Source organism: Microtus pennsylvanicus, chromosome 7, assembly GCF_037038515.1.
Source record: "Microtus pennsylvanicus isolate mMicPen1 chromosome 7, mMicPen1.hap1, whole genome shotgun sequence".
Lineage (NCBI taxonomy): Eukaryota > Metazoa > Chordata > Mammalia > Rodentia > Cricetidae > Microtus > Microtus pennsylvanicus.
In genome coordinates this window covers 106596400-106623270 of record NC_134585.1, presented here as the reverse complement: position 1 = coordinate 106623270, position 26871 = coordinate 106596400, and the positions used below count along the sequence as shown (strand labels likewise).

Here is a 26871-nt window from a genome sequence, read left to right as displayed (position 1 = left end):
CCTGCCCGCCGCAGCTGCTTTTCTTGTTCAGCCGTCCTTTGGCCTGGCTCTTTTCCAGTCTGTGGACTCTGTTTCCCACCCATCCACCCCTGAACTGGGAAGACAGGTGTTTATGGGCCTCTAGCTCTGCACCTGCAAACAGCTTCAAGCACTTTGCATGTGTTAAGTTATTTAATCCTCATAAAAGCTCAATTAGGCCAATGCTGTTACCACTGTCCTCGTTTTGTAGACAGAGGAACTAAGGCTCAGACAAATTAGGCCACTTCGCCTGCTTCTGGGGTGTGCTTATAATTTCAATCCTTTACTGCCTCCATCGTCGGTACTCTTTGGTTGGCCGGGCCCTTGACACACAAAAACGTAGGACTAGAAGCCATGTTCCCAAGCACACACTTATCCCCAGAATGAGGATATGCTTCATTCTCCCATAGAACAGATAAAAAAAAAAATGGCCCACAAATTCCCACCTGTCACTCATCTCTCCCTAAGCTACTCAATTCTGCCCCAGAGAATTTGTTTCTGTCTGAGGCTCAGTCTGATATGTGGAGCATCTTGGGCCATGCCAGTTCTGTGTGCTGGGGAAAAAAGATATCTTTCTACCCACCCACCTTATCATCCTTCAAACAGCCAGACTTGGGGCTCTTTGCTGATACGGCCTTGGTCTCCCCGTCCTCCTCGTGGGAGCTTCAAGGCTTTACCGATCCTGTTTCCCCAAAACCAGGCCTCCACCCAGGTTGCAATACAAAAGCCAGCAACGATGACGCGGCACCTGCACAGAACTAGTTTATTCAGTAGTATGGGGGGGAGAAAACCAAAACGCTACCATATTCACAGCAACCATCAAGCTGTACAGTCCGGTGGTTAGTATCAAGTGAGCATCCAGCATCTTTGTATTGTTTTTTAACTCAAGTCATCAGTAGTTTAAAAAAAAAAATCCAGTTAAATTTTTAACCCTTTACAGGAATTGCTGAGGGGAGAGGCCAGGGGGCAGGTGAGAATCCATGGCAGGAAAGCCAGAGGCCAGCCTTCCAAGGGAGGAGCAGGGACATCTTTCCTGCCCCGAGCCTTTGTTCTAGCCACCTGCTTTAGAAGGGAGTCCATGACATGTCCGGGACACATGCTTAGAGAGAAGGGAGACTCAAATGACCGGAGTTGTCAAACGGAGGGGAGCAACAGAGCAAGAGGAGGATGGTTGGCCCCAAATCCAGGTCTGCTAGACACTCACCCAGCCTGCGATGGCCACATCAGACCCCCTGGGACAAAGCCATCCCAACACAACAAGCAAATAAATAAAAATATATATTAACTCTCTCTTCACAGGGAGCTGGGGTCAAGTAGGGGGACAAGAAGGAAGAGGGCCTGGTTCTTTGAAGAAGAGAGCCAATTCCAGGAAGGGGTTAAAAATAGAACATGTCTCAGAGGCCACAGCAGGTCAGACAAAATGGCATTCATCTGATTGGGGAGGGAGGGATGAGTGGGCACCAGAACCCAGACTTGCGACCTGTGCTTGAGGTGCGGCTCCTCGGGGGCCACCAAGCCAGCGCTGTGCTTACTCTTCCTCCTGGAGCCACACACAGCAAAGAAGCCCAACTTAACCATGACTGGCCCTCCCCGGAAGGTCGGGCAGGGGAAATGAAGCACTTTGGGGTCAGCAAACTGAGCAAACGCCTGGGCTGCAGCACATGGCCAGAGTCCAGGAGAAGGAGAGGGGCTGGGGCAGTCATTCCCTTCCCCTTAAAATGGTTCATGCAGCATTTGGGGGGTCCAGGGGCGACGAGTCCTTCTGCCCCTGGCCAGACAGGGCTTTTCAGTTTCTGGGAGAGGTGGAATTGGCCGGCAGAAAGGGCCTTTTTTGTCCTGACCCCTCACCAGCTGAGGCCTGTCCGGTGCAGCCTTGCAGGGGCTCATGCCCCTGGTGCACGTGGCTTTGTCCATTCCTTTCGGTGATGGCAAACGAGGGGCAGGCCCCCCAAGAGTCCCTCTCCTCCCAGAGGCACAGCAGATGGGAAACTGAAGAGAGGCTGGGACACATCCGGGGAGGTCCTATCCTCTTTGGGAAGGGAAGGGGAGTCCATTTCCAGCGTATAAAAAAAATTAATCCCTGAAGTCATGAAGAGTGGAGATCCTTTTTTTTAAATTCTTTTTTTCCTCTTTTTTTTTTTTTTTTTCTGAAAAACTTTGTCTTGAAGATGTTGGCCCCAGGGGTCCAAAGTGCAGTGAGAGGGGAGGTGGGGGAGGGACTTGGCACTAGATGGCCTTAGATGCAAGGCCCAGGCTCCTCAGATGGACGTTTCATCGCTGCTTCAGCGGGCAGTGGGGAGCAGGGGCAGGATAAAGCAGAAGACAGGAGCAGGGCATGAGCGCAGCAGGGGGAAGGGAGAGAGCTTCGGGGGGACGAAGGAACACCGGCCCAGGGTTAATGCAGGAAGTTAAAGAAGAGAAATCTGGAGAGGCAGGAAAGGAGAGTGGCAGAGAAGGCAGACAGAGGGTTAGCTGGAGCAGCAGAGGGGACAGTGAGCAGCTTCCACCAGAGAAAGAAACAGAAAAGCAGCCCCGGCTCCCACCCTCTCATGCTGCCCTGGACTAGGCTGCAGCACTTAAAGCCCAGGGGGTCTGGGATACCCCCCAACAGAGCACCATGGTGTCTGGGCACGCAAGGGAGCTAGACTCCACTTAGCCCATCTGTCTTCCAACTGCCTGACAGAGTAGCCTGATGAAGCTCAGAGGCAGCTGTGCCCCAGCCAGGCCCTCTACAGGTGACACCCTGAACCTCCCGCCCAACCCGACTCACTCGGAGCCCGATGAGTCCTCATCTACCGTGCCTGCCTTGATGCTCATGGCGATGGGCATGACCCCATTTAGCTGTTCCTGCAGACTCTGGCGTGGTGGTGGGCGGGGAGGAGGTCCATTCCGACTGACATCACTGGCTGAAGAGCCCCGAGAAGACCCTGTGCCCTGCTCCAGGGGCAGCCTTAGGAGGCTGCTCTTTTCACTAATGGTGGGAAGACACTTCTTCTTGAGGATGCCTGGGGTGAGGAGGTGGGTACCATGAACTGTGGATGGGAGGTGCTGGGGCATCCGACAGAACCCCAGCCAGTGGATATGGGAGTGAAGCTGCCGCAGGGAGACTCACTCACCTTTGTGAGGTTGGGTAGAAGGGCCTGGAAGGGGCCCCAGAGACCCTTCCCGAGATAGGGCATCTCCGTTCTCCCGTGGCCGCTCTTCAAGGAGCCCACTACCACTGCTCTCCTTCGTGGTCCCAAAGTCTCCTGGCCAAGGGACTTTCCCAGACCCTGGACCCACCTCTGTCAAAGAAAGGAAGTCGATGAGTCCCAGAGAAGGGTAGGCAGCCAGGACAGCCACCACCCCAGTTCTGTTTTTCAATGAGCCCTAGCCTCTTGGGCTTCCATTGCCCCCCAAAGGCTGCAGCCCTGGTGCTGGCCCACCCTTGGGGGTACTGTGCAGGGGCAGTCTCTCAGCTCCAGGCCCCAGCAGGCTGTCCCAGCCCTGCTCGCCAGGGAAGGCGGCCTCCTCCTCCTCTTCCTCGCTGTCAGATGAGTGGGTAGATGCATAGGAACCACTCTGGTCATCTTCCAGGGACAGGTCACTGTCAGAGTCCGTGTCGGGATCTGGGAGGTCAGGGGAGGGATCACAACTGTCCCACCTGCCCAGCCCACCCTCAGCAAAAGCTAGGCCCCTGCCCTGTTAGGCAGCCATGGCTTCCTGTCCTCACCGTGTTGCTGGTCTTGACCTTCTAGGAATAAGCCACCTGGGTCCCCTAAGCCAGGGGGACCCTGGCCAGGGTTTAGCGTGGACTCCTCCCTAAAAAAGACAAGACCACATTTTAGGGGTCAATCTCGCTAGTAGGATTCCCAGATCTCTTACTGCTTCTAATCTAAGCTGTGACCTGTGTTGGCCACAGTCGGAGACAGTTCCTTAGCAACTGGCTAGCCTTGGTTTTAGCATGCATGTCTTTCCCTCCTCCTCAGCACTCCCATTTCCAGGGCTCACCTCAGCAAGAAGGGGATGTAGCTGGGCTGGCTCTTGCCTGAGCGGCTGGCACTGTGCAGTGAGCCGGCTGAATCTCCGTAAGGCTGGTACAGCCTTCCGTCAGCATAGGGGCTGGGGCAGTTATAGGACTAGGCAGGAGACAAGACCAGGCCAGTGAGACAGGGAGTTGGAGGGATGGGCCCCAAGCTAGAAAGTAAAGGGTGCCAGGAACTTGCCCCAGGTTCTCCCTCCCGTGTGCCAAGGTCCTAAAGTGGAAAGCACCTTGTATGCTGCCTTCACCTTAGGGCCGAGCAATGGTCACGGCTATACCACAGCTATGCAACACTGAACACACCCAGTGCCCTGACTTTGCCTGGGACAGCATCTCCTCCCAAGGCCACACACGCCACGTTACCCCTTCCTCCTTAGAGGAAGGGTTGTGGAGCTAAGGGTGCCCAGGTAAAAAGTACAGAGAAAGACAGGTTCTATGGGCCTGCTTCCCCCTCCATCGAGACAACTCTTATTCCCAGACCCAGGCTCCCTCACCGAGGTCAGTGTGGACTTAGTGGTCAGAGCAGGGTCAGGAGTGGGCTTGCGGCTGCAGGCAAACTTCAGTGCTTTCCGGACCTCCTTGCTGAGCACCACGTAGGAAAGGAAGATGAAGGGGCCCTGGCAGGCAGAGAGAGCAATGGTTGACATACCCAGGCAACCAACCCCCGGGCATGTTCCCTTCCACTCAGCAGGGTGGGGCCAGGTACCTGGACACAATTGCAGGCAGCAAAGAGGTAGTGGAAGAGGAGCGTGTCGCTGTTGACAGAAAGCAGTGCCAGCAACCACGTGGCACTCAGTAACAGGAGGACAGCAAAGGAGGGACGCAGGCCGGAGCTGGAAGGCAGGGCAATCCGTGAGATCGGCCATGAGGCCCTCCGTGCCAGTGCCCACCCTGTGCCCAGCCACCTGCCGATACTCACACAGGGCCTTTCTTCTCGAACCCCTGCCGTTGGGCCGCACAGGAGGCTCGGGCTGCCAGGATGTACAGGAAGACACTCATCTGGGCAGTGGAGAGGAACATGAGAGGACCAGAGAGCATAAACCCAAGGTTTCTGCTCTGCCCAGAAGCCTCAGCTCTTCCTCCAGGGGATCCAGAGGACACCCTCAACCTGCTCACCCCAACTCAGCACTTACCGAAACAGCAAAGGCCACCGGTCCAGCAAAACTCCAGATGAGTGTATCATAGATGGAGAGCCAGCAGAAGTCAGGATTCCCATAGCCTTCAGGATCCAAGCCCACAGCTAGACCTGGAGTGCAGAGGCAAAGCAAGGAGCTCAGGGTGGAGGAGACAAAACTGCAACCAGAGGTTCCCAGAGCCGGGTGTGGAGCACATAGAAGGGCCAGAGCCCTCTTCAGCATGAAACCCAACCCCTGACTCCCAATGCCAGGCTGACCGAGTGTCTTGGGACCTGAGCTACGGGTTTGGGGTACATGACGTGGACCCAGGGCCTAGCGATATGGAGGCAGGGTACCTGTGATGAAAGCAGGAACGCCCCAGCCCAGCATGTAGTAGAAACGCATGGGGCTGGCGTTGACATCTCGCACCTCCGTGAGTGCCCGGTACAGGTGTAAGGCCTCCAGCAGAGCCCAGGAGAAGGTGCAGAGGTACAGGAAGTGCAGCAAGATGGCAATGACTGTGCAGGCAAACTGAGGGCCAGGACACTGGTCAGGAGCCGAGACGGCCAGTACGAGGAGTGCGCTCAGGGCGCGGGGGGGGGGGGGCAGTGGGGAGGCCTGGTGTGTGCTGCCTCAGGGGAAGCCCAGGCTATACGCCAGAATGCCTGGGACACTGGAGCATCGAGAGAGAGCTAGCGAAGAACAAACTGTGGGTAGGTCCTGGACCCGGCTTTTTAGCAATTCACTGTGGTGGGAGCAGGGATGGAAGAAGGCTAGAGAGGGGTCACCAGGGAGCCTTGACTGGGACAGGAAGTGGGGAAGGTCTCTGGGACAAGAAGTATCTTACAGGGAGGTCAGCCTGGTTGATCCCTAGGAGAAAGACCAGCTGGGCCAGGCCCAGGGCTGCGGTGAGGTTGCGTCGGATGCCGTGTTGGTTGGAGCGTAGGGTACGGAGGAGAGTGAGGAAGAGGAAGGTGATCGTCAGGGCAGCTAAGGTGACTCCAAGGGCCACGTAGGTCAGAGTCTTCAGTGGCAAGATCTCACCATTCTGAGGGAAGAGTGCAGAGAGGGGGGCATCAAGGAAGAGCAAGGCCCAGGCACCCAGCCCCCAGCTCGGTTCCCGCCCACAGCTCTGGGCTACCCCCGGAGCCCCACCTCCCGTCGAGACACATCCATGAGCACAGCAAAGCTCGTCATGTGGTTGCACTGGCAGCTGACATGGCTCTCATTGCGGAAGACGACTTCACAGCCTCGGGCAGACCAGCCACCGGTACCGCTGACCCTACGAGAAGGCAGGGTTAGGGAGGCAGAAGGGTGGGCAGCCAGAAGCCTGGACTCTTGGTCCAAAACCATGGGGTAAGGGTGGTAACAGGCTCACAGGATGGAGTGGTTCCAGAAGACACAGATGGGCTTGGTCCGCTCCTCGGTCTCCAGCAGGCGGAACTGCACTGTGACTGGCTTGTCCAGGGCACGCGGCAGGAGCTCCTCGTCATCGTGGACGCTGATGCTGACCACAGGTGTGTTGATGACTGGGCGCTTGGGAACCCTGATGGCAGAAAGGGGCACAGTCACCAGGCAGCCACAGGACACTGTTATCTTTAGGAGAAGCCTCCATGTTCACCTGCTTCACCCAACCTCCAAGGCTCTGTCCTGGCCACTGACCTCAGGCTACGCTTATCCGGGTCATAGTTGTGGGGCAGGAGCCCAGCCAGGGTGTGGTAGATGATGACGCTGGCCACTGCCTCTCCCTGACTCAGTTCTGGGTGCCGCCGCTGCCGCCGTGCCAGCTCCTCCGTCTCCTGGGCTTCGCCGGGGCCCGCTGGCCTCACCATGGGGGGCATCTCTGGAAGAAAGTGCTGCTACACTCAGCTGGCCCTGCCCTCTGTGCCATCTGCGTGGGTACCCCAGGCCAGGTGGGTGCCCCATCCACGGTCCCTGCTGACCTCTGAAGACAGACTCCGGCAAAATGACTGTGGTCTCAAGATCTGGGGGACGCTCCCCACGCAGTGCCTCGTAACGGGGCAGCTTGGTCCCAGCGAAGTTCCCTTTGTCCAGGCGCACGACAGAGATGACTAAAGGGGAATATGGTCGCAAGTCAGACACCAGGTGAGGCAGGCAGGCACCCCGCCCCCGCGTGGCGGCCCTCTGGAAGGGGGACTCCCTCCACACACCCCTCCCCAGTCCGGCACCATCTCACCAATGTTGGGGGTGACGATGGTGAAGGGGCTTAGGTAGGTGTGCCGCATATTCTGGGCGAGGGCACTGGCGTAGGCCTCGTAGTGCTGGAGCAGCCAGGCGGTGCCACCCTCGGTCTGCTGGATCAGTTCCCAGTGCCTCTTGTTGGCTGCATCCAGGAGGGCGCTGCCCACCCTCAGCAGATTCTGGAGATGGTCATAGTGGCATGTGCTTGTGGTCAGACTCATACCAAGTGAGCCTGTGCCTCTCCTCAGGAGTCCCCACTGCCTCCCCAGGAGTGCATCACTGTACCCGCTGCCATCTAACTCTTCCCCACCCCCTAAATCAGAGCTACCCAGTGTGCCCGCCTATGCCTCTTTCTGTTGCATTGCCCTTTTGGTTCCCTGAGAAGACTGAGCTCTTGCTATAACAGGCAGGGCCCTGCTTCAGGTCAGCCCACGCCTCAGTACAAGCAGCCTTTGCAGGACACTCGAGCCCTGATGCTGATTCAGATACTCTGAATCACCTGTTTTGCATCATGGCGTACAGGCTGTCATGGAGGCCTCACGCCAGGGGGGAGTATCCCCTTCTGTCCCCTAAGACGGCAGGATCTCTCACTGGGCCCTGCTATGCCTACTTGAAGCCCCACCTCAGTGAAGTGTACATCCTGCGTGGCAGACAGCCCAAAGCCCCGCTGGGCACTCTCGTGAGCCAGCAGTCGTGAGGCCAGCTGGTAGGCCACCTTGACATCACTGCCAAAGTAGCCAGCAGTGTGCTGGGTGGCGTTGCGCAGCAGCAGGGCTAGCCGCTGGGAGCGTCCGGAATCCAGGCCCGACTCATTCCGCTGCAGCCGCTCAGCCTGGGCGGAGGGGCAGAAGGGCAGAGGCTCAGACAGGAGGGTGGGGACTGGGGCTATGGAGTAAAAGGGCCTCATGTTGGTGGGGAAGAGGTGGCCCCTGAGGGTAGGAGCCTCAAGGAAGCAGGAGTGGATTCAGAAGCTCTGTTTCCAAAGATGGGGAGGAGGGTGTGAAGAAGAGGAGAAGATGAGGGGGGTCAACTTACAAAGCCCTTTAGCTCTGAGAAGGTAACTGACGTGCAGTTGAAGAGGTTTGGGGGGAGCCACCCTCTGTGCTCATCACAGTGGCGCACAGCAGTCCCTGGAGGAAAGAAGAAAGAGGGCGGGGCTTAGGGAGACACAGGAGGCCCCGGGATCCACTTGCGGGACCTCTTGAGCCAGTCAGGGACGAGCAGCTCATAAGGAAATAAGAGGACAGATGTGCCGAACTCCAGAGCCCAAAACCCTCAAAATCAGGACGAGCAAAGGCCATGGGAACAGAGGTTTGTAACCTCCCCTGCACACCCCAAGATATCACCATCCCCCTCTACTCAGCTACCACCTTGTGCTCTCCTACTTCCTACCTATGAATTCTGCTCATTGATCATCAATCCCCATTCTGTGGCTGGAAGGGTACCCGGCACCCCATATTCTTCAGGACCATTTCCCCTTGAATACGGCAAAAACCCCAGTACTAGATAGTTAGCCAAAAGTAGGAGCCTTGTGCGATTATCTCTGAGTTCAGCACCCAGCTCTGGTTCCAGGACATAAAGGGTTTTCAACAGCTCGGTTCAGTATAGGACATAGGCACTCGTGGTCAGCCTGGCTGGAGGGGTGAGTGAAGGAAGGTGAGGCATGGCCTCTCCAGGAGCTGGAAACCAGAAAGCGGGACTCCAGCGTCTACAAGCCAGGGGCTTGCTGTCTCTACTCCACTGACAGGAAAGATCAAGTCTTTGATACCCCATCGCAGTCCGCTAAAACCTACCGAAGGAGCCTTTGGGGCAAGGGGCAGCAGCAGGCAGCCCGAAGCGCGTACGGGGCCACCAAATCCCAGCCTCTATGGCCCGTGGGCAGCTGTCATAATTCACTGGAGAGAAAAACACAAGGTCACCTATGAGTAGCTCTGTCCGCGCTCCCCAACCATCCCTCAACATACCCAACCCACTGCCAGCCTTTTGGAATGAACGCTCGTGGCATATAGGGAGGCGGGAACCTACCTCTCCTAAGAACCTTACCTTCACAGCCGTTGGTGGTGACCTCGGCAAAAGGGTTGTCACAGCGATCACACTGACGCCCAATGACACCAGGTTTGCATGGACACTGGCCGTCCTCGGGATCACAGACTCGGGACAAAGAACCGGTCGGGTAACAGTCACACAAGAGGCAAGTGGGGCTGCCAGGGGGCCGGTAGTGATTCTCCTAGGAGGGGAGGAGGGGGTCATTGGATCAAAGATGTCTTTCCTGGATGTTAGTGAATCCTTCAAACTGTGACCAGGGTCAATATTCTCAACAGCAGGTACTGTCTTGGAGTTGAGAAGTCAGACATTCTGAACAGGCTGCAGACAGCCCATATAGCTATTCTAGGGCTCACTGATTCAATATTAGTCCTGGGTCCCCTGTACCCAGATAATGAGGATGAACAGCCAGTTGCCATGCCAGACAGGGCAAAGACACAGGACCCTCAGCTCCCTGTAAAAAGGCCCCTGTAGGGCCAGGAGTTGCAGGATAGAGGCCAGGGTGGCCATACTAGGGGCTTATTTGGGACTGTCACCTTGCAGTGGCACTCGCCACTTGTCTTGTTACAATCCGGGTCAAAGCCTTTGCTGACATCGCAGTTGCATGGACCACATGTGGGGTGTCCCCACCAGCCACGGGGGCAAGGTTGGTCAATCCTGCGGAAAGAAACCCAAACGGGCATGAGCCCCCTCTGCCACTACCTCTCGCACTTGGTTCAACCACATATGGTCCTTCTGACCTTGGCTGCAGTTCAGCCAAACTCTTAAGGCTCAGAGAGACACCAGACATGAGCCCTGACCTACCCACCTGGTCTCACAGTAGGGCCCAAGATAATTTGGTAAACACTCGCAGACGTAGCCGAGAGGTGCGCTGGGTTTTCGGGTACACACAGACTGATGCTCACATGGGTTCAGGTCACATACATTAGTACAGTTGTCACCATAGTAACCTGGGACAAGAAGGACCAGGAAGGTTTAGTCCCTGTCCTCTACTGGCTTCTCTTCCACCTAGCTTCCTTACATCCCAAACACTGCACCAGATGGCTAAACCCTTGAAGTGTAGATGATGCTGACTCAGAGATGCGACTGACTCCAGGTCGCATCTTAGAGACAGAGTGTAAACCCCGACACCGGCCTCGTTTCCTAGGACCCTTAGCGTACCTGGATCGCAGCTGCAAGAGTAGCTGTCCCAGTCATTGCTGCAGTAGCTGTTGGCGGGGCAGGGGTTTGAGTCACAGGGATCCGGCCAGCTACAGCCTGGCTCCACATTGATGCTCTCCCCGCGGCTGGGATCCAGACTGCTAACACCCTCCGGTGTCTCGCTTACCCGCACGCCCTGGAGGGATAAGGGCAACATTGGCCCTCAGCTGAGCAGGGCTCCTGGTGGAGATGGGATGGGATGGGACGTCGGGGGGGTGGGGGAGTGGGGTGTGGAGACTCACCTGCAGACAGCCCCGGAAGCCTCGAGCCACACCGTTGGCTGGCCCAGGCACTCCTCCGACTGTAATATTGCTCAAGTGCAGCCCATGCAGCCGAGGGCCCAGGTTACCCTCTGCCCTCTGTTGCCCATAGTCAAAGGACAGGATGGCGTGGCCAGGGCCCCCACTAGCTCCCAGTGCCAGCTGTGCGTGATGCCAATCACCGTCGTTGGCCCGGCCTTGCTCCAGGTGCAGAGACGAGGCCTGGAGCCCTGTGCCCTCCACACTCAGCACAACGTGGCCTTCCCGAAGCTGTACAGGAGAGGGAAAAGATCAGCTGATCATCTCAACAGCCTCTTCCAATCCACTGCCCTGCTTCCTTAACACCAAATGCATATACCACTGCCTGGCTGTGGGCAAAGACTGCTTATTCCCCTGATGCCCAGTAGATGGCAGTACTGACCCACCGAATGGGCCTAGCCAACTTCTTGCTTTCCCCCAAAGCCCTGCCCGGCCACCTGGGTCCAACCCCCTGAAGGATCCTGCAGCCCGTGCCAGGCCAGGGCTTGCCACACTCCCACGTGCCCTGCATCACCTGCAGGGTGATGGTGCTGCGCCCCCTGGTGACGGCCTGCAGCAGGACGCCATCTGCCTGGCGTGTGCGGAACATGAGGCTGAGGTGCCAGGGTTGAGAGATGGGCAGAGAGAGGCCATGCCAGGCCACAAGGCTGCTGCCCAGGAAACGCTGGGGATTGGCCATTTCTGGGAAGGCAGATGAAAAGTGACTGAAGGGCAGAGCAGTGACGTAGGAACGGTGGTGGCTCCTTGAGAGAAGGGGCCTGGGCTCTCCTTATACTCAATCCCCTCACTGCCCCGCCCTCCAGAGCATTTACCTGTCCTGGGCCCGCCCTACATTGTGCCCAGGGCCTGCCTCTGACTAGGCCCTTTGTCTCCTGCCCACCTTCTCCTAGCTCTGCCCAGACATGCTTTTCCACCCACAGCCCAGCTCCCCGAGCCCTGCCCAGAGCCTGCCCCAGCCCTGCCGGCGATCCCAGACACCAAGAGCACCCGGGGCCCCAGCCTCCGGTGGCTGCCACTCCTACCCTGGCCACAGCTCTTGCCCCCGAAGCCTAGCGGACACTCGCAGCTAAATGCATCCCACTGGTTCACACAGGTGCCCCCGTTGTGGCAAGTGTTGCTGTCACACACGTTCTTCTTGGTGGGGCAGCCTGGAATGGGAAGGGAGGCACTCAGGGACCCCAGGGCTGCTCCCATGCCACGCACAGCCGCTCCTCTCAGCGCCTGGCTCCCAGCCTTGCCCTTACCCCCAGGCCTCCGTACCAGGCACAGTGCCGTTGTTGGCAATGAAGTCGGCCATGTCTACGTGCCGACTATCCACCTGAAGGTCCCTCATACAGCCCACAAAGTGCCGCATCCGGACAGGGAAGTTCTCAGGCAGGTCTGGCACCCCACCGAGCAGCAAGGGCCCCGTCAGGTCCAGAGACCTAGACAATGGGAAGAGACATTAGTTTAAGTTTATGGTTCTTCCCCACCCCAACCTGCCTATGCCCTGTAACTCGCCACTAGGCCCAAGAAAGGGAGAACTTGGCCGAGGCCAAGAGGCCGTGTAGGACATTGCCCTGGAAGTCGGGGTGCTTATGTAGACACCCAGTGTAGACAGAAGTGTGCTCTCAGCTCACACTCTCTCCACTCACAGCCCACCAAGGCCTGAGTCTAACTCCCCAATGCTGACCAGGGTGAGGGGGGACAATCTGATTGGTTCCCACTCCTACCCCCTTGACCAGCACCACCCTCTCTCTCCCTAGCTACGGGTCCGCCCTCCGCCCTCCCCGCTTACTTCTTGCTGCCTCCTTGAGTGCCCTGGGCCGCACAGGAGTAGTTGCCCAGCATAGCGCCAAAGCGCAGAGCCACCCCCGTGTCACAGCCGTCCACAGTCACCACAGCCACCTTCTGCTCAGACGGGCCTTGCGGGAGCCCTGTCTGGCCCAGCAGTGGCTGTGGACAGAGAAGGAAGGCCTTAGACAAAGAGCCCAGCATAGACACAAGCACAGAGTTATACCTCCCCACACACCTACACCCACAATCAAGGACTACCCAGTGGGACAGAAATGCCCTGACAAGTGGCACCTCTCCTCCCTCTTCTCAGACACGAGAGCTGTGACCAGTCACAGAATCACCCAGGCCAGCTAGGCCATGATGGCGTATGCCTTTAATCCTAGCCCTCGGGAGGCAGAGGCAAATGGATCTCTGTGAGACCAGCCTGGTCTACAGTGCGAGTTCCAGGATAGCCAAGGCTACACAGAGAAACCCCGTCTCAGAAAAAAAAAACAAAAAACAAACATACAAACAAACAAACAAACAAAAAAGCCAAAAGATGCCCAGGTCTAGGCAAACTATATATAAGCCAAGAACAGGGCCCCCACTCTAGCTCCTCTGCCCCTCACCCACACCCACCTTATTGTAGTATTTCAGCTGTACTGTGTGCCCCTCACCACACACACTTTATTGTAGTATTTCAGCTGTACTGTGTGCCCCTCACCACACCCACCTTATTGTAGTATTTCAGCTGTACTGTGTGCCCCTCACCACACCCACCTTATTGTAGTATTTCAGCTGTACTGTGTGCCACTGGCCATCACTGACCCCTCCAGGAACGAATGGGGACACAGTCGTGGTTGATTCCCCTGGAGAAAGAACCAGGTAAGCTGGGTCACAGGAAGAGATTTGGGAGTGATAGAGATGCAGGCACATCTAGGGATGGGGGCCAGGTCCAGGTCTGGCTGGGAGGGAAAGTATTTGGCTTGAGGTGAGGGAGGGGTCGGGAGGTGGGCAAGGCCAGGAGGCGCTGGGCTCACCTGCAGAGAAGGTGAGCTGGACCTGCTCCTGGATCACCTCGAGAGCCACGAAGTCATGTTTCTCATTGAAGCGCCCGTTGTACAGCAGCAGGCCATTCCTCTCCTTGGTAGCAAACCTGTTTAGGGGGTTCTCATGGGGGCATGGAATGGGGCACCCACCTGTATGCGAGCGCCCCATTCACCCAAGCAACACCAAATCTGACGCTTTGGCTAAGGCTACGGAGTCAGAATGCAGATGATGAGCCCAAACAAGCACCCTGGCATCTTGGCTTCCCACCCTCAAGGGCTGGGGAAGACTGCCAGGCAGATCCTGAGAGTGAGGACAGCCGGCTGGCAAAGCCTACAGGTCACTCCAAGGGCTCTGTCAACAACAGCTCTCAGTACTTTCACTGCCCGACCTGCTACCCCACCTACCAGGAGGCACCCCGCACTCTCACAGGGCCCTGCCGCCTGCCCCGGGGCCTAGTCACTCACGAGAGGGCCAGGGTGAAGTGGAAGCGCTGGCGCAGGCCACGGAAGGTGATGAAGGAGCGGGCGGGGAAGCTGCGTGTGGTCACCTGGCAGAAGGGCTTCTCAAAGTCCCCAGATGGGCAGTCACATTTGAAACCTCCTACCAACAGGTTGACGCAGGTACCACCATTTTTGCAGACACCTGGAGAGCATCGGCCTGAGCGGGCACTCACTTCACAGTGCTCACCTGGGGAGAAAGGACAAGCAGGGTAAGACCCTTGACGAGGCAACGGGAGGTCCCCCTGCTATGGTCTGAATATGAACCGCCTCCCAAAAGCTCATATGGGAAAGGCTTGGTCCTGGCTGGTGGTGCTATTTCAGGAGGGATTAGAAACATCAGGAGAAGCAAGCCGGATGGAGTAGGTCACTGGAGGTGTGCCCTCAAAGGCTACGTCTTGTCCCACGCCCCTTCTCACCTGGGTGAGCAGCTTTGTGCTACCACACATTCCCGCCACCATGATGTTCTACCCCTCTGATTCCCTTATAGCAAAGGAACCAGCCGCTAGAACTGAAACTGCCAAGACCGCGAGACAAAAATTTACCTTCCTTGTTTTAAATTGTCTCTCTTGGATATCTCCAGCGACGGAAATCTAATACATCCCTGGGACTATTTCCTGCGACCACCCCAGACTCTCCCAAGCATCCTCAGTTCCCCTTGAGTAGCTTTCTTCTCTGAAGTCCATCACACACCAGCCCCTTAGGTGCTCTCAGTGGCCCACCACACCCTTCTCACTGCGGTTCCGCGTATGTTCTGCTACAAGCCACTCGGAGCTCTTTAGCCTTTCCCCAGCCCTGTCAGGGACCCTGGTACCAAGGCCCTGGCCTCTGCAGAGACAAATGCCAAGAAAGGAAGGACCTAGAAAATGGTCTGAGGGCTGTGCCTGCCCCAGCCTTCCCCCTTCCCCATTGGTGCTTTTGTTTCCTGTCAGGCGTGGAGATCAGCTTTCCTCCCTGGAAATGTGGCTGCATTTCCACTTCTGTTTGGGTTATGGGTTGGGATCAATGGTGTGAAGTAGCTGGGGCTTCTCCATGAACAGAACTTTGGGGTCTAAACTAAGGTTCCCTACGCACTTGAACAACACTGAGAGAGTGGGGCCTGAGCCTGAACGCAGATGAGGAATCAGGGAGCAAAAATTCAGACATCAGATGGGAAAACCTACTCCCTTCTCTCCCTCCCCATTCTGATGCCAGAGATAGGTTCTCCGTTCCTGTGCCTAGTGACTGGCTCTTGTTTCCATGGAAACTGTTGTTCGCCTACTCGGAGCCCCCTTCCCCATCCTCCTGGACAAAGACTCCCCTTCCTTCTCCCAAACTCACCCTCCCCTCTCCCCCCACCCCCAGCAGCAGCACAGAAGAGTCAAGTCTGGCAAGTTCTGGGCAGGAGGATACGGCAGGAGGCAGGGAGCCTGCCTACGCTACTGGCAGAAGCTGTGAGCCCGATGCTGGAGGACCTGAGGAGGCCTGGGAGTCTGGGAGGGAAAAGGAGCAAGTGAGTCTGTAGTCGAGGAGCAACAGAGGAGGGGCAGGGTGTGAAGAGACCTGCGGCCACAGGCCGACAGGGAGGCACTCTGCTCAGGGCTCCACAGGCCAGTGTCCTGGAACTCCCATACCTCCAAACCCCAGCTCCTCAGTGCCTTCCTCCAGCTCTTGGGTGGGGAAAGTTAATGAAGGGATTCACTCAGCAGAACCAAGTCCTGGTCCTAGGCCAGCAACACCTCTAACTGGATCAAGTCGCCTCACCTCGGCATTTAAACAAAAGCCAACACTTTCCACAAGCCAGCTTTCTCTGCGTGTCAAATTGTTTACATGAGTCCTCCTCACAGGCAACTCTTGACCTAAATAAATGAGTTCTCTCCGTCTTAAAGACTGTGGGAAGAGAAGCTCAGTAACTCTCCTTTCCACACAGCTGTTAGTGGCAGAGCTGGAACACAAACCCAGGTGCAGGACTGACCTCAATTACAGTCTCAGTGGGTATGTGTGCAGGCGTGCATGTGCCAGTGCGCGTGTGGGTGTGTGGGCTTGCACAGCGAACAGAAGGCTGCTCATTCTGACTTCCTAAGCAGGCAGTTGTCAAACAGCAAGCAGGATCTAAGAATGTCTGGTGTGGCTGGAGTTGGAAAGAACCGGGCAGCCCCATCATTAGCCTGCTTTTGGGCTTGGACCAGAGCGTCAGCCCTGCAGGGCTGCCCCCGTGGTTAGCTGCCCTCATGGTCCCTGCGCTAGGCTCACCCGTGTAGCCGTCGCGACAGAGGCAGGTGTAACCGCCCTCTCGGCTGCGGCAGTGCCCGTGGGGTCCACAAGGCCTTGAGTAACAGAGGTCCACTTCGGTCTCACAGTAGTCTCCTGTGAAGCCAGGCGGGCAGCGGCAGCGCAGACCCCCGACAGGGTGGATGGGCCGGAAGAGCACTGACGAGGAGGCGATGAACGGTGCCGAGGAGTCGAAGCGCAGCACGGACACGCAGCGCATGTAATTCTCGCAGGGCTCGCGCAGGCAGATGTTGTCGTCGAAGGGCAGCACACGTTGCGCAGAGATGGCGGTGAGCAGGCTGCGGTTGAGATACAGGCGCTCCTGCAGGTCCTCTGAAGGCAGAAATGGCGGCCCACCCCCGGGTCCTGGGGGCTGGCCCACCGACAGGCTCACGTTGAGGATATGGCCGCCTGGGGCATCAGTATCTCTTTGTACATTGAAGACCACTACATGATCTGGAGGTGTGGCCAATGTGGCTGCCACAGCCTGGATGAAGAGTCCCAGCAGTGGTGACAGAAATCGCTCTGGGGACATGTCTTCCAAGCGTAGCGTGATGCTGTGTGTGAGCATCTCGTCTGTGATGATGGTGACGCGTAGTGAGCACTGGGCTGTCACACTATGGACACCATCTGAAGAGAAGCAACGTGGATCAACGTTAGGCTTGTGGTAGGCAGAGCAGATGGGCCAAGCAACAGAAGTGCCAAGCCACAAACCCTGGCTTTGAGCAGAGGAGGAAGAAAGTTTGTGTGATTACATAGGAGGAGGAGTGAAGAAAAGGGAGCAAGGAGAGAGTATCAGAAAAAGGGAGCACCAGGAGGAAGGAGCACTGAGAGGAGGGAGCACCAGCAGGAAGGAGCACTGAGAAGGAGCACTAGGAAGAGGGCGCATCAGAAGGAAGCAGCACTGAGAAGAGGGAGCACCAGGAGGAAGCAGCACTGAGATGAGGAAGCACCAGGAAGAAGGAGCACTGAGAAGAGGGAGCACCAGGAGGAAGCAGCACTGAGAAGAGGGAGCATCAGGAGGAAGGAGCACTGAGAAGAGGGAGCACCAGGAGGAAGCAGCACTGAGAAGAGGGAGCATCAGGAGGAGGGAGCATCAGGAGGAGGGAGCACTGAGATGAGGGAGCACCAGGAGGAAGGAGCACTGAGAAGAGGGAGCACCAGGAGGAAGCAGCACTGAGAAGAGGGAGCACCAGGAGGAAGCAGCACTGAGAAGAGGGAGCATCAGGAGGAGGGAGCATCAGGAGGAGGGAGCACTGAGATGAGGGAGCACCAGGAGGAAGCAGCACTGAGAAGAGGGAGCATCAGGAGGAGGGAGCATCAGGAGGAGGGAGCACTGAGATGAGGGAGCACCAGGAAGAAGGAGCACTGAAAAGAGGGAGCATCAGAAGGAGGGATCACCAGGCGGAGGGAGCACCAGCAGGAGGGATCACCAGGAGGAGGGAACCCAGGAATAGAGGGTGCAAACAGGTTAAAATCTAGCTCATACCCTATAAGGTACCCAAGAAACCTTTTTTCCAGATGGCATAAAAGTGGCCAGTGAGACGTGCTGCTTGTGAGCCAGTCACTCCTTAAGGGGTCACCCCATGTGTGCGTAAGGAAATGAGATCTTTTAACCTGTTCTTTTCTTTACCTGTTTTCTCGACACTCTTTAGCATGATGCATGAACTGCCTTCCAGTGTTTATGCCTTTCACCCTGCTCAGTATAAGCCCTGTCCCCTGGGACCAGTCCCTGGGTTCTGCCCCCAAACTGTGTTTTGGCCCTTGCTCACTTTCCTAGAGGGTCCAGGGTACCACGAGAGACCCCCTCCCCTTTCTCTGCATGTCTCAATCCCTCTATAATAACCCTGCCTCTCATCATCCTGTCGCAGGCTGGGAGCGGAAGATGAATTGGGTCAGTGGGCCATCAGGTCCCCCTTGCACTCGACTCCATGACTGACTGCTTCCATGCAAGCCTGCTATCCCCATGGCAACTCCCTTCACACAAAACCTTCTTCCCGCCCAACTCTGGGTAGTCTGGGGGACCCCACCCCAGGAAATCCAGCTGAGCCACCTTAGCCAGTGGTAGCACCACCCACGGCTCCAAGCTGGAGAAAGTAAGTGGGGGTGGGGAATCTGAGTAGAAGAGCCTGGGCAACTTCCACCCTGAGTCCACTTCCACCACTGGGTTGGTCTCTCCTCTGGCACTAGGGCCTCCTAGTTACTCATCACCGACCTGGCTCACCAACTTGTACCCAAAGGTCTGCCTGCCATACCTCCAGGCAGCACACTCACTCACTAACACATACACGGATATCTCACTCCGCCCACACACCCTATGCTCAGAAGTGCCATACACACCTGAATGTGCACACACTCGGGAATGGACTTTGTTTAGATTAAAAATGAAGCTGGGCTGCAGAGAAAGGGAAATGGGTTGGAAAGGCTACAGGCACAAGTCCCATGTAATACAGTGCCTTCCACACAGTGAGTGTTCATAAAGACTAAGATGCTGATGAGAGCCCCTTGGGCTCTTGAAAACACAGCAGCAAGCCGGTAGAGGTGGCACACGCCTAATCCCAGCTCTCCGAGGCAGGGGCAGGCAGATCTCTAAGTTCGAGGCCAGCAAGATCTACAGAGCGAGTTCCAGGATAGCCAGGGCTACACAGAGAAATCCTGTCTTGAAAAAAAAAAAAGAAAGAAAAAGGAAGGAAGGAAGGAAGGAAGGAAGGAAGGAAGGAAGGAAAGAAAGGAAGAAAGAAAGAAAACATGGCAACAGACACTCCAATCAGATGCAAAATTTGCACCCAGGTTGGAAAGAGCTGGAGCCAGTGTTGCTGAGGCTGAAGTAGGAAAGACCTATGGAACTCTGTTTTGTATATGTCACACTTACTTCGGGTGGCTGTCCTTGGGCACTTAGTTGAGCCCAGGTGTTTACTGAAGACAGACACCCATCTCAGCCGTGCTCTGGGCCCCCTACCTCCCTGCTCTCCAGCCTCATTGCTGTGATCTGTTTGCTCTCACTAACCAGCTTGCTGCCTTGACTGCTGCTCACCTCTGCCCTCCCGCTTTGCCCAGGGTACCAAGACAACAACCCACAGTCCTCAAAGCCCTCTGGCCTGCCCATAGGTCCCCATGATGATAGGATTCCTTTGCCTCCTCCACTCAGAAGCCTGCACTTGGGCCCAGATCTGAGCAGGAGCTGATGTCACAGCCCGGTGTTTGCTAATGGGAAGTTCCCTCCGGACAGAAAGCAACACAGGACTCTACACAGAGCAAGAGAAGCTTTGCCATCCCCTGGCCCTGGGAACCAACGCTCCCGCCTGTCTGTGCCCCTCTCTCAGCCTGCTTCTGTTACTTCCCATCTGGTCCACCATCTGTGGCCCCCTGCCCCTCTGCTATTGTCCCCACCCCAGCAACCAACCCATTGCTCTTTCTCCCTCCTCTTTGTCCCTCTTCCCTGTCCTGCCCTGAGTCTTCCCTCAGTTGCAGGTTGGGGATAGCAGCAACCAGTGCACTGCTTGAGTTGTTTTAGACAGAAGAGCTGGGGTAGGCTCTGACCCAGGAAATACCACCTGGATCTCGGCTTCAGCCAGCTGTACCCAGGAGGATGCCAGAAGCAGACTCCCAGACTTCCCTCTCCTGGCAGAGGCTCTGCCGTCTGGGAGGTGAGCAAGCCTTGGGCAGAATCTCCTGTGCGGCTGAAGAAGGCAGCCACCTGGACCATTTGAGTTGCAGGGAGCCATGGAGCCCAGGCTAGGGCAGCTACAGCCATAGGGAAGAAGGGAAGATAAATCTAAACACAGAGACCAACAGGGGAAAACAAAGGCCCAGGAAGAGAGCCAGCAGTGGAGGAAAAGGGGGAGAAGGAAAGAGAAACAGGAGCGGGGAGAAGGTGACAGACAGGCAGTGCAGGAGGGTCCCCATGGGCAGGGTGGGAGGAAGGAGGAGACAAAGAACCAGAGAAGGAAGACAAAGGGGCAGTGGGCGTCAGTTCCCCTCACCCAGCCTCCTGAACTTTGGGGTTGCCTTGGTGACTGCCTCCAAGGGTCAGGGCTGAGGGGGGAGGGAGGTAAGGGTAAAAAGGCCAGCCACAGCGGCCACAGTGGTACTAGGTGCTGCTCCAGCCTTTCCCTCTAGCCCAGAGGGCTGTGGATTGAGGCTGTGTGCCTTACTAGGGTAACAAAGGCTAGGGGCTGGCCTCCACACTGGCCCTAGAAGTCTAGCCAGATTCTTTACAGAAGGCTCTGGATGGAGGGCAGGAGGCACAGGCCCCTTCTTCTGCCTCTAGGGCCAGGCACAGATGAGGGTGGTCCATACGAGCCTTCCTCCTCCTGGAGGGGAACTGAGGCTTCAGGAGGCTCAAAGCCAAATCCACAGCCTTCGAGAGCTCATTCTCCCTGGTCCTTGCAGCCCCTGAGAGGTGGGACCGAAAAGTATCTGTCCCCAAAAGAAGTGTGAGCAGGAAGGGGGCTGGGGCCATCTTCCCTTCCCTGATGTGTGAAAGCTTCCTGGAGTGGGATGCCTGGGTTCACCTGTGGGAAAATCTCTTCCTCCTTCACCTCCTTCCCAAGTCCCAACTCCCAGACTCAGGAAGGTGCTTGGCTACTGAGTCTGCCTCATGCCCACCTTGCTTCTCACCCCAGAACTGACAGAGAGGATAGAATACTGTCACCCAGGCCTGCTTTCTTTCCCAACCCCTGCTGTCTGAGGTGTCTGCAGGCTAAGCGCTTGGCTAAGCAACAGGAATGCCCAGTCTGGGTTCCGGCCAGGCTCCCACGCCCCTAGAATTCTGTTCTTCCCCCCCACCAAATCAGGACCCTGGAGTCTCTGCCCTCAACACTCAGGAGTCCTGGTGCACTATGATCCCTGGGTCTGTTTTCCTGAGCCTAGGCCATCATGACAGCAAGGAAGGCCTAGCAGCCCCAAGAACAACCCACGGGGAATTGAGGGGCCCAGAAGGTCCATCTGCCCTGACTTCATTGCGACCCCTCCCCCAACCAAGAACTCAGGACAGTGAGGTCTGTTTGGAAGACAATGAGCTCTACTTCCTGCCTGGAGCTCTGAAGGGGCAGCCGAGCCAGGCTCTTTCTGCCTGGAGGGGAAAGAACGCTCTAGACAAAGTCCATGTCAGCCGATTCTGCAGCTCTGCCGAGAGGCGGGACAGAAGAGAGCAGGGTCCTGACCCCTTGGTGGAACCCTGTGTCCCTGGAGCCCCCTGACCTGCCAAAGGCTGTGTGAGATCACAGGGCCATCCTAATGAGGGTGGCGGGGGTGCTGAGGGGCCAAGTCGCCTCCCCTCTCCCAGCCAAGGGCTCCCCCCCTCCCCCAGCTTGGTTAGTCTTCCACGCGCCCTTTTTTCACAATTCTTGGCATCCACAGTCAGGGCAGTCTCACTACACTTCCCCCACCACGTCACAGTCTGGTAGGCAGGGGGCAGCCAACCAAAGCAGCCCAGCCCAGCCTGGGGCAGCAGGCGGGGCCTGTGCCAGCCGCCAAGATTCCTGGGGTTTCTTCCCAGGCTGGTTTCTGATCTCTCAGTTCTGGGCTACCCCACCTGGTAGAGTGGGGTCACCAGCTCCTCCTTGGATGATACTCCACCTCCAGTGACTGCCCAGGCCTCTCCCCAGGACTAGTCCCACCCCAACACCACCAGGCATCTTCCTTACCTGACACCAGCACGCTCATGATGGCTTCCAGGGGCCGGTTGTTGTCCAGTGCCCGGCTCAGTCTCAGCTCTCCTGTGGTTGCATTGAGTAGGACCAGGCTGAGTTCATTTCCTCGCTCGAAGCTGTACGTCAGGCTGTCTGAGATATCAGGGTCATGGGCAGGCACGCGGCCTATGGCACCCCCAGGGAAGCTGCTTGAGCGGTTTGTGACGTAGTTGTTGAAAAGAATCTCAAAGTTGCCCAGCACTGGTGGGTTGTCATTGCGGTCAAGGAGGCGGACATGGACAGTAGCCCTGCTTACCAAGGGAGCGGATGTAGCTTGGATGACCAGGATATATTCAGGCCGGTCCTCATAGTCCAAATCCACCAGGGCAGTCAGCTCCCCCGAGAAGATGTCCAGCTGGAAGACCTCAGGGATGTTGCCCTCCACGATCTGGTACATGATCTGTGCATTGGTCCCTTCGTCTGGGTCAGTGGCGGTGACCCGGGCCACAGCCAGCCCAATGGGACTGTTCTCTTCCACAAACACATCAAACTCATCCTGCTCAAAGACAGGGGGATTGTCATTCACATCCAACACAGTGACCGTCACTTCCATGGGTGTGCGGGCTGGTGGCATCCCCTTGTCCACTGCATATGCTCGTAAAACGTACTGGGCCACGTTCTCGCGATCCAGCCTCCGCAGCGTCCGCACAATGCCCGACGTCGACTCAACAATAAAGTCCCCGTCTCCATCATCCCCTCCCTGGAAGGTGTAGAAAACCCTGCCGTTGAGACCGGAGTCACGGTCAGTGGCCGAGATCTGCAGGACACTGGTAAAGGGGGGCACGTCCTCATAGACACTGCCCTGGTAGGAATCCCGCAGGAACTGGGGGGCATTATCATTTACATCATTCACCAGGATCTCCAGGTAGGTGGTGTCAGACTTCTGAGGGATGCCGTTGTCCCGAGCAGTGATGGCCAGGGTATAAGACACCTGGTCCTCATAGTCCAGCTCGGCCTGGGTGGTGACGGCCCCGGTGTCTGCATCAATTCGGAACTGGGGAATGCTGTCCTCCATAAAGTAGGTGATTCGGGCATTCTCCCCCGTGTCCTCGTCCGTAGCACTGATCAGTACCACTGTGGTGCCTGCTGGTCGGTCCTCGTTAACATTTACTGTATAGTGGGAGCTCTGGAAGACGGGACGGTGGGTGTTGGCATCGGTGACATTCACCACGATCTGAGCTGTGTCCTGCCTCGTACCATCAGAGGCGGTCACTGCCAGCACGTACTGCCGCTCAAGTTTGTAGTCCAGTGGTAGGGCAAGGGAAACCAGCCCCCCTCCGCTTTGGCTGGTGATGGAGAAGCGGTTTCGGGTGTTGCCACTGGTGATCTGGTAAGTGATGACACTGTGGGCGTCACGGTCCACGGCTGACACCGTCACCACACTGGTGCCCACGGCCGCATCCTCGTTGAGCCGGACCGTGTACTCTGGTTGGGTAAAGGTTGGGTTGTTGTCGTTGACATCCAGGATGGTGACGCTGACGCTGGCTGAGGCGGTGAGCGCTGGGATGCCGTGGTCTCGGGCTTCCACGCCAAAGCTGTAGAAATCAACCTCTTCCCGGTCCAACTCCGCAGCCACCGAAATCCAGCCTGTACCGTTGTTAATGGTGAAGGGGAAGTCGTGCCCAACTCCAGCCAGGCTATACTCTAGGCGGGCATTGTCACCAGCATCAGCATCAATTGCCTGGACGTGCAGAACTAGGTAGCCTAAAGGGACACTCTCAAGGACGGTGGCCTGGAACGGGGTGCTGACAAAGATGGGGGCATTATCATTGATGTCCAGGACTTGTACTGTTACTAGACCAGAGACGTTGGAAAGCGGAGGCCGGCCACCATCCTGAGCCCGTATCCGTAGTGTGTATTCTTTGGTTGTCTCATAGTCAAGGGGGCTGACCACATCCAGAGCCCCCGTCTGGGCATCCAGGTAGAACTGTCCCCGAGCGTTGCCACTCATGATGCTATAGTGCACCAGGGCATTGCTGCCCTTGTCTCTATCCGAGGCTGTTACTCGGAGAACCGGGGCTCCCGGGGTCACGTCCTCCCGCACCTGAACCACGTAACGCTTCTCGCTAAACTGGGGTGCGTTGTCGTTGTCGTCTTCCACAGACAGGAAAACAGCCGCCGTGGAACTCCGCGGGCCCGGGTCCCGACCCTGGTCACTTGCTTCCACCGTCAATTTGTAGGATTCCACCTCTTCCCGATCCACAGGGCCACGGGTTCGGATCACCCCAGAGCGGGGATCGATCTCAAAGACTTCCGAGGGGCTGCCTCCAGCCCCCTCGAGCAGGCGGTACAGAATGTTGGCGTTAGGAGGGGCATCCCCATCGGTGGCCCTGACGGTAAGCACCTCGTAGCCAACCTCCAGGTTCTCCCTGAGACTCTCCTTGTATTCTTGTTGCTCAAAAACAGGGTCATGATCATTGGTGTCAGTAACTAAGATGGTAAGTGTGGCCAAGGCACTCCGTCGGGGCATCCCATGATCCTGGGCAGTGACCCTGAAGACGTGGGTGCTCTTGGTCTCACGATCCAGCTCCTCAGCTGTGGTGACAGTACCCGTGATTGGGTCTAAGGAGAAGAAATGATTGGAGCGGCTATCGAAGAGGGCATCCATGGTGTACTCAAGTCGGCCTGCCTCACCCTCATCTGGATCAATGGCTCTTAAGGACGCAACAGAGGTGCCAGCTGGCTGGTTCTCGGGCACTGTGGCCTGGTAGCTGGGAGGCTGGAACTGGGGGGCTGTATTCACATTCCTTTTCCTGCGCCCACCAATAGATTCCTCTGGTGATCCTTCCGCAGCCCTGAGCCCTGGGGCCTGTGCCAGCTTGCAAGACTGGCATCTGAGCTGTGGGGCCTTTAAGCAAGGGTGCTCTTGAGGCAGGGTCAGCTTGCCTTGTGGAGAAAGGTGTCCTCCAATACCCAGGAGACGACAGCTCCAGGGGCAGCCTTCAGGGGATGGCGGAAGAGGGATATGGGCCCCTGATTCTGGACACCAGACCCTCAGGCCATCGTGGTGGGGCACCAGGTGGCCGGTAAGCTCAATACCCGAATCTCTGCAGCGGCTGGTGTAAAGCCAGAGGTTCGAAGCGGAGGCTGGGCAGAGCCAGCCCACGGGGGAGCAGGCCCCCGAGGAGCCGCGTCCCCCGGACCCCAGAGAACGACAGGGCCCCACTTGATCTCCCAGTAGTGGCGACGGCGGTAGCAGCAGCAACAGCAGCAGTAGCAGCGGCAGCAGCGGCGTTGGGAGGGGGGCGCTGGCAGCCCGGCTCCGCATCTCTCCCCGTTCCCGGCCAGCCGGGTCAACAGCCGCGGCGGCTCTTCCTCCGGCTCCTGCCGGCCCCGCCGCGCCTCATGCCCGGGCCAGGGCGCCGGTCCCCGGGGTCCACCTGTGCGTCCCGCAGGGCCTGCACCTAGATGGCTCGGCAGCGCCGCGCGCTGTGCCCCACGATGCGCCGGGCTACCCTACTCTCGAAGCCCGCCCAGCTCCCGAGTCACCGCGACCACTGCGGGCTCACGCTGCGCCTCCACCTGCGTTCTGGGGCGCTCTCCACCTGCTCCCGCGGGCCGCGAGGACCCCTGGCTCTGCCGGGTCCCCGGTTCCCGAGACCTAGGGTGTCCCCTCTGCCCGCGCGAGATCGCCCACCTGCGCCTGCGGAGTCGCACGCTCCGGCCCGGGCCTGGCTGCCAAAGACCGCCCTGCGCCACCCTCTCGCTCCCCGCGTCCTCGCCGCGGCTACTGCCGGTCGCCGCGGACCCGGGCCCAGACCCGCGTTCCCTCGCCTCCCCGGCGGCGGGCAAGCTCTGCAGAGCGGCGGTGGCGGCAGCTCATTACCATAGACCTGCTCGCGCCGCCGCCGTCTTAAAGCGGCGACGCCCAACGCGCCGAAGGAGGTGGGTCCCACCCAGCGCCCTCTTCTGCACAGATAGATGCTCGAAGATTCCCGCCGCTGGTAGCATTTTTCTTCCCAGTTCATCAGACATGCTTTCGGCCAGTCCTGGATCCCTACCACAGCTTAAAGAGGAATGAGCAATCAGAAGCCACACAGGGAATGACAATCGCGTCGCACTCTAGAGCTAGTAGTGCGCTTTCAAAATCTTCTTTTTTATATATATTTATTTATTTATTATGTATACAATATTCTGTCTGTGTGTATGCCTGCAGGCCAGAAGAGGGCACCAGACCTCATTACAGATGGTTGTGAGCCACCATGTGGTTGCTGGGAATTGAACTCAGGACCTTTGGAAGAGTAGGCAATGCTCTTAACCGCTGAGCCATCTCTCCAGCCCCCTTTCAAAATCTTCTGAAGGCCTTCGTGGGGCGGGGGGCGGGGGGCAGACAGAACTAAAAAGACTTTGTTCAACACTTACAAAGACACCCCCAGATCCCAGAAGTTATAATCTTACTTGGATGCCTCCAAAAAGCACACCTTCGATACATCTTGGGTACCACTTGGGCAGTTCAGGAGAGGTAAACTAGGAGCTCCAGAACAGCAAATACACTAACAACTGCCGGATTTCTAGGCCCAGCGAGAGCTGGTTGCAGAGGAGGACCCGGGCTTCCGGGGTCTTAGGACACGTGGCTCCACTGATCTATAGTCAGGCCCCCTGGTCCCTCCAGATCAATGTCCAACGTCTGTCCTCCTTCTACTGCAGTTTTGTGACTACACAGAGTCACATTGTGCGGGATTTCTGAGCCCTTCACGGACCTTCTTCCGGAAGGGGTATGAAAAACCC

The 26871-nt window shown here is 57.3% G+C and overlaps 1 protein-coding gene across 1 annotated transcript; it reads right to left on the bottom strand.

The window, feature by feature from the left end:
• Positions 1 to 767: 767 nt before the first annotated feature.
• Celsr2 (cadherin EGF LAG seven-pass G-type receptor 2) lies at positions 768 to 25544 on the bottom strand. Its single transcript, XM_075981602.1, has 34 exons — positions 22099 to 25544; positions 16433 to 17080; positions 14168 to 14390; positions 13694 to 13809; positions 13434 to 13522; positions 12676 to 12833; positions 12159 to 12322; positions 11921 to 12046; positions 11413 to 11579; positions 10842 to 11129; positions 10561 to 10735; positions 10208 to 10349; positions 9936 to 10056; positions 9400 to 9583; positions 9150 to 9251; positions 8392 to 8486; positions 7979 to 8188; positions 7352 to 7535; positions 7098 to 7226; positions 6817 to 6997; positions 6533 to 6700; positions 6310 to 6436; positions 6002 to 6202; positions 5511 to 5685; positions 5173 to 5285; positions 4959 to 5038; positions 4746 to 4872; positions 4534 to 4656; positions 4009 to 4136; positions 3731 to 3819; positions 3444 to 3626; positions 3135 to 3302; positions 2789 to 3023; positions 768 to 2441 (listed from the first exon to the last, which is right to left on the bottom strand). The coding sequence occupies exons 1-34, from the start codon at positions 25409 to 25411 to the stop codon at positions 2414 to 2416; spliced, it is 8760 nt and encodes a 2919-aa protein (XP_075837717.1). The 5' UTR covers positions 25412 to 25544; the 3' UTR covers positions 768 to 2413.
• Between the last annotated feature and the right edge of the window lie 1327 nt (positions 25545 to 26871).